General features: G+C 42.6%; 1 protein-coding gene across 1 annotated transcript; it reads right to left on the reverse strand.

Moving 5' to 3' along the window:
- Positions 1–407: 407 nt before the first annotated feature.
- On the reverse strand, positions 408–1,715 carry LOC143218249 (uncharacterized). Its single transcript, XM_076443337.1, has 2 exons — positions 1,387–1,715; positions 408–1,303 (listed from the first exon to the last, which is right to left on the reverse strand). The coding sequence occupies exons 1-2, from the start codon at positions 1,525–1,527 to the stop codon at positions 1,034–1,036; spliced, it is 411 nt and encodes a 136-aa protein (XP_076299452.1). The 5' UTR covers positions 1,528–1,715; the 3' UTR covers positions 408–1,033.
- Between the last annotated feature and the right edge of the window lie 5,516 nt (positions 1,716–7,231).

Raw genomic sequence — 7,231 nt, forward strand, 5'->3', positions numbered from 1 at the left:
GGAATAGGAATTGGGATTTCTCTCTGAACAAAGAATATATTTTCCAATTAGTTTCATACATCGAAAGTTTTCGTAAAATTTACAATAAACCTTTGAAGAAGGTTAGCAACGAAAGATTAAAATAATTTTACTAATAAAAGGTTTTCCCAAACAGGCGTCCGGTTTATTTCAACCGTACTCTCCTATTGGGAAAACGACGACGACTCGGATTCACCAGGTGTCCTCTATAAGCTCGGCGGCCGGCCTTCATGGCCGTCCTCTCCAAGACGTACAGAGTAACCTGGTGAACCTACTTTCAGGCGGCCAGGAAGCTGCCCTGTTCTTTCCTCTCGGCGGACGGCCGGCCTTCATGGCCGTCCTCTCCCATTTATCCAGAGAGGCGTCCAGGTGCAACCCCTGTCCTCTCCTGAGCTGCCGGGCGTCCGATAGCATTGCTTCGTACTCTCCCTAACCTATGGGCGGCCGTGGTCTTACCTCGTCCTCTCCCACAGGCGCAGCAAAAGTGATTTCTCCGCGATCGTCTACCGGTATTTATACTAGTCGTTGCTAACCCTTGTTTGGGCGTTGTTAGGGATTTTAGAAGTTTCTCGAACATGCGACCTTCTAGAACATTCGGTCGCGGCGCGATTCTTTTCTTAATCTCAGGGTAGTGCCGAGGCGGATTGGCACCCCTGGGGTTGTCTCGTTCCTCGTCGCGTTACAGCGGTAATTACTAACAAATTATAATAAGATTTCGATAACATTATGTATCCCCGAAATGTGGAGCTTAAAATATAGTTTTGATTTATTTTTATTCAAACAAATAAAATATCAAATCATTTATTAAAGAAACTATCCAACTTCGATTTCCACGTTCCATCATCAAAATTACGTAGAATATTAAGAAATCCTCGTTTACCCGAACCGAAGCCAGTGAATGCAGGTAGGTTCAAAACTGCGTTATATCTCAATTCTAATCTTTCCAATCATTCAAATTAAATTTCAATTTTAACTATTTAATTTTTTTTATTATACGTCCACCTTAGTAACAAAGTTATAAATTGATATAAATATTTCCTCCTCCTTCCCTTCTTTCTCTTCCTCCTTCTCTTCTTTCTCTTCCTCCTTCTCTCCTTTCTCTACCTCCTTCTATTCTTTCTCTTCCTCCTTCTCTTCTTCCTCTACTTTCTCTTCCTCCTCCTCTTCCACTTCCACTTCCTCTTCCACCACCTCTTCCTCTTCCTCTTCCTCCTCCTCCTCCTCCTCCTCCTCCACCCCGCTGGCCATATCTGATTTTGAGCAACTTTTTCTTCAGTTGCTGAAGCTGCAATACAAAAACGAAAATGAAATTTTTTTTAAAAGTTTCCAAAATTGAAAATTTACAAAAATTTGTGTATATGTACGTACTCTATGCATCTCCATCCTGACTATATCCAGGGTTCTTGTCTCCTGGTCTCTTCTTGGCGACCCACTGTCGCCATTCGCGACGTTTGCGATCGCGATCGTCGGTGCGACCGCGATCGCTGCGGTCGCCATTGCGATTTGCATGAAATATGCATTTCGCTGACTGCGTCCTTCACACTCTCTATTCTGCCTGGCTTCCTCCACCCCGCTGGCCTGGCCGTATCTTATTTTCAGTAATTTTTTCTTCAGTTGATGAAGTTGCAATACAAAAACGAAAATGAAATTTTTTTTAAAAGTTTCCAAAATTGAAAATTTACAAAAATTTGTGTATATGTACGTACTCTATGCATCTCCATCCTGACTATATCCAGGGTTCTTGTCTCCTGGTGTCTTCTTGGCGACCCCACGGTCGCCATTCGCGACGTTTGTGATCGCGATCATCGGTGCGACCGCGACTGCGATCGCGACGGCGACCACGATCGCCGCGGTCGCCATTGCGATTGCGATGAAATATTTATTTTACGGACTGCATCCCTAACAATCTTTATTCTGTCTGGCATCTGAAAGCAATTTACAAATTATTGTAGTACGTAGTAATAAATATTTGTCTTGTATTCTAATGTACTGTGAAAATATGTTTATAAACTTGAAATAATTTTATACGTTTTATACGGTTTTACGGCAAGGACGGGATCGAGGGTACCCAGGTACGGACGGAAATCACGTGGCGATGACAGGCCCAAACGCCGCGCCGTAGCCAAACTACAAGACGGCACGTACCGGGCCCATGTTCAATAGGGGTGTCCCTACCATAAAATCCGTCCAGCGCGGCCGCTACATTGTGCATCTCAATCTTAGAAATCGATAATGTCGTCTTTGAATTCGTGGATTCTTTTCCCTCAGGCACTGTGACAGAGAATTGAATTAATTAATTGTTTATTATTTTATATTCAATAACACAATTTAATTGGGAAGATAATAGGTACTCACGCTCACGTCCTTTCCTCCTTGAATAAAATACGACACGCGGCGAGGCGCTGCGGCACGCTTTCGATTATATTATTGAAAGCATCGATCTCGACCACTAAGTTACTCTTTCGATTCATTTCTTTCCCCTCGGAATCTGTAACAGATAGAGGAAATTTATTAATTATAATAGAGGTAATTGCGATGTCCGTGACGAATGGTACTCGCGCGGATTACAGATACTGTTACAGAAGCATCCGCCACTAGACCACTCGGAATTGTCGCGGTCGACATTGGCGTTGGGGCGAAGGCTGACGGAGGGTGTGGGTGGACCGTCCACATGGAGGATATCGGCAGCTCGTATTATCAGCCGCTCGGGCAGTACCAGCAACAACAGCAGGCCGGACAGCAGCAACTCGCGCAGCAAGCTCAGCAACAAAGCCAGGCGCAACAGGCTCAGCAACACGCGGCCTCGTGTTCCTACGATTTGCCACCACTATAACCTCCTGGATATCCGCCCGCGGCGAATCAATCGCCCGGACTTCACGAATATCTGGACCACCCGGATGCCTTCCACGGCTGGTCTCATCATCACGCTCATCACGATTCGCATGTCCAATACCAACATGATTATAGTGGTGACGAAGCTAACCCCGTGGTCGTCGCCGGAGAACCTGGTCCGCCGATCACCGTCAGCGGAAGCGAGATCAGCAATCCCGGCGCATCAACCACTGTGACCTCTAGGAACAACAACAATCTCAGGAGACCCTACGACTGGTTGAAGAAGTCGTCGTACGGTCCAGGTTAGTAAACTTTCTCGCTTTTCTTCCTCCTAGTGATACCTACGCATTTCCGAAAGAGACCTAGAGCGCAACATTTCGACCGAGTTTCACCGACAACCAAGACAACTACGTTTTATTTTCCATCGGCTCGGTGGAACTCTCAGGCCCCCTACACACGTCCGTTCTTTTAACGTGCGGTACCGGAATTGCGGTCTGAAATATGTACTATGGATTTAACATCCGTTTTTCTAACGTGCGGTAACGGAATCGCGGTAAATATTGTATCGCGGCGCCGCAACTACGGCTCAAACAAACAGTAGCGCGTTATAACTAGTTGGGGCCCTGGGCAAAGTAGAATTTCGGGGCCGCTAACCCCAACTAAATAACTTTATGAGAAAAACGTAGAATTTGGATCTTGGATCTTGGTTTGTGTTCGGGGACCTCTTTTGCTTGGGGCCCCAGTTTTTTCGTTTCTAATATCTTCTTCACTACAAGACAACTTGTGATGATCTATACTATAGATTCTATAGCATCCCCGGAAAAGCGCTCCTCGAGCGCAAGGAATGGGAGGGGTGTACTGGCCCAAGGCAGCAACCGACGCTGCTGTGCAATCAGCGCACGTTTCTCAGCCCAGGACCCCCCACTGCGCAGTTTTCGCAAGTGTTCGTAGGAAACGCGGAAGGCAGAAGAGGCGAGGGAGTGTACGCATGGTTCTGGAACGTGAAAAGGAGGAGAGGAAGAGATGTCCATTTGTGTATCTACCCGCTGCCCGCAGAAGCGCCAGAAGCTATTGAGACTTGAGACCCGACCCTCTCGACTTCTACAAGTTGTAATCGTGTATCCAACGCGATCCTTTCCACGAGCAAAGCACCCACGCGCGCTGGGGTTTTGCTGAGTGTTTTGTTTGCTGAGTGATAGGTTCAGTGAATTGATTGCCGTCATAACATGGATAGTGTAAGTTTTAAATATCTACTAATGCAATTTAGACATCCGTTGTCCATAAGTATATCTTCATTTATACAGAAAGCAAAGTGAGTATTTAATCTTTTTAACTTGCTTCTCATCAACGAATTTTGTAATTTATGGTGATACCTTATTAACTTCCCGATTTTATAGGGAAGTTATTGTAATGACCCCGAAAATCGAAAATCGATTTTTTAGCAGATCTTCAGGTTTCATGGTCATTGCAGTCATTTTAGACTATTTTCAGCAAAATGTTCGTATGTGTGTATGTGTGTGTGTGTGTGCGTATGTCCGTTTGTATGTAATCAAATTTTTCGTTAACGTTTTCAGAAAAAGTAACAACGCGATCAGAATGATGAATGATGCAATCGATGTGCCCGCTGTAACTTAGAGCTGATTAGATTTTGGTCCATTTTGGTCAAGTAGTTTTTTAGTTATTTTAGTTTCTTTTTTAAAGAAGTTCATTCAACAATGCAATTTATACGAGAGAACGGAAAGTTTCCAAAGAAGAAAGAAACGTAATTACACAAAAAATTTTTTTTTCGATTTTTTAAAATTAAAAAAAAAAATTTTTTTTGACATTTTTTTTGTACCTTACGATGATGTTTCTGCTTACAACCATCGAAAATTATCCCAATGCAAGAGTGAGTTAATCATCTCTACTCCCGAGAATACATTTTCAAAGAATATCGATGAAAGTACAAAAAAAAATTTATATTACAATCTTTAAAAAAACAATCAGTTCAAAACGAATTATTAACTGAGATTAAATTGAAAATTAATATAAACTATATGATAATTATTAATAACATTGATGTTGAAAACGGATTGGTTAATGGAGCACACACACATGCGGAATATTAAAATTTATTACTTTTCAAGAAAATACTAAAATTCCGTCTATATTGTGGTTAGATTTTCAATTGGCCAGAGTAGGAGTGAAAGTAAGAACTCGTTATCGTGATTATATGAAAAGTGCAAATATTGATCAAAATTTGACATCAATAATAAAAATATCGAATCAAGTAAATATGTCGAGTGAGGAAAAATATCAAATCACACGTAGTCAATTTCCAGTGGTTCCTGCTGAAGCGATTACGATTCATAAAAATCAGGGACAAACATACGAGAAAAGTATGTTTGAATTTTAAAACATCAGAAAAACGAACTTTACAAATGTTGTATGTAGCACTGAGCAGAGTTTCAAAATTGAGCGCGGTTTATATATTTCGGGACAATTTAAATTAACAGTATCGAAGAAAACCAAGATCAATACTGCAAACCCGGATAATGAGGAGTTGTATCGTTTGCGAAAAACTAATTAAGACAATTTATTTTGCAACATTAGTATGCTATAACAAGGAACCAAGCGAGCAACGAGCATACGATGTTGGTTTAATGCGACGCCATATAGCAAACATTTTGATAAGTAGAAAACTATTGAATTTCCCTGAAAACGTATAATCTTCTTAAAACGTACACTTAATAATGATAATAATATACTGCAACTAACGAATCGGGAAGTTCTTTGTGTGGCTCGTGGAGAGTCACGCACCAAATAAAAAAAAAACATTAATAGCTATAGGTACTACTAGCCATGCGTACCACTAACCCTTTCGCAAGAGCAGTCCTATCCGCGAGCTCGCGAGGCGAGCGAGCAAAAACAACCCTACTCGCGAGCGAGCGAAGCGAGCGAGCAACAATAACCCTCTAGTTTATTTTCTGTTGAGGTTAAATGTATTTATTCTGTCTGTTACAGAGATCCCTGAAGGTATAAAAATTATTTTGTGCCTGTTTCTCTGGATCGTCTGAATGCCTACCTTGATGACCAAAGACGACGTCGATAGCAGAGATCGAGGGCAACGTGTCGTGCTTTCTTCAAGGGGGTGGGGGGAATGTAAGTACCAAGTCTATCTTCACAATTAATCTTTATTATTGAACATTTTCTTTCCAAAGTATTAATAATAAATTGTACAGCTTACACAAGTTGAATAAATTTTTCATATTACAAAAGTTAAGAATAAATTTTCCATATTATATTATATTAATTACTTTCCACCCGCCTTTTCCTATTTTTATTTCGACAATCGCTTAAATAGACTCTTAATATCCCGATGGAATTGTATGAATCGACTTTTTAATATCTTGTTTCTTTATTGATTCCACGACTTTAACGTAGCTTCTCTCCCTCCAACAAGTAGGAAGTGAACAAACAACATTCCTTTTTATTATTATTTATATTTGATAAGTTGTTGATTTTGACGAGTACAGTGACCGTGGGAACGCCGGGCCGTGTAAAATGTAAAATGTAAAACGGCCAGACCGTGTACGCCTTTTCTTGTCACTTGATGGCCTAGATATTGGAGTTCGGTTCAGCCGAAGTGACATTTCTGCGGGTTGATGCGTAGGCGTGCTTGGTGCAGAGATGTAACACCTCCTTTAGGTTGTCTAGGTGTTTCTCGAAGGTCCTCCAGAGGATGATTATACCGTCGAGATAGGTGAATGCCCTTGGCTCCAGCTTAGGCGTGACCTTAAACTGGCACTGCCATTAACCATTTGCCAGGTTGATGGTTGAAATGTACTGAGTTCCCCGTAGTTTCTCTAACGTTGCCTGAAATTGTGGCAATGGGTACGCGTCTTTTTCTGTTGCGTTGTTGACCCACCTAAAATCCATGCAAAATCGTGATTTACTGTTTGACTTTCGGACGATTACCACCGGTGAGCTCCACGGGCTCGTGGATGGTTCTATAACCCCGTCCTGGAGCATTTGATCGACTTCTTCGTCGATTATCCGCTGTGTGGGCGGGTTACGCGGTGTGTACCGCTGTTTGACGATTCTGTCGTTTTTAGCCGAATCCGATGTGTCGTCAAGTAGGTTGTTCCCTGGATCGCGGCGAACTTTGGTAACTCGGTGGCCAGGAGCTCCTGTAGCTGTTGCTCCTGCTCCCGCGTGCATTTTGTCAGGCCGTCTGTCCCGCCGATAGCGTATGCTTCCTCCTGGAGGGTCCACGTTTCTGACCTGACGGTGATTGTCGTACCCAAGGCTTCCAGAGCGTCCATTCTTATCATTATCGCCTGGGATAACGTGGGTAGTACTGGGCACGTGAGTACTAGTGCCACTCCGCATAGGTCGGCAA

Source organism: Lasioglossum baleicum, chromosome 19 (assembly GCF_051020765.1).
Source record: "Lasioglossum baleicum chromosome 19, iyLasBale1, whole genome shotgun sequence".
Classification (NCBI taxonomy): Eukaryota; Metazoa; Arthropoda; class Insecta; order Hymenoptera; family Halictidae; genus Lasioglossum; species Lasioglossum baleicum.

Coding starts and splice junctions, on each gene's coding strand:
- LOC143218249 (XM_076443337.1), bottom strand. CDS start 1,527: ATGCAAATCGCAATGGCGACCGCAGCGATCGCGGTCGCACCGACGATC. Junction 1,304..1,386: donor TCAGGATGGAGATGCATAGA/GTACGTACATAT, acceptor TTTGTATTGCAG/CTTCAGCAACTGAAGAAAAA.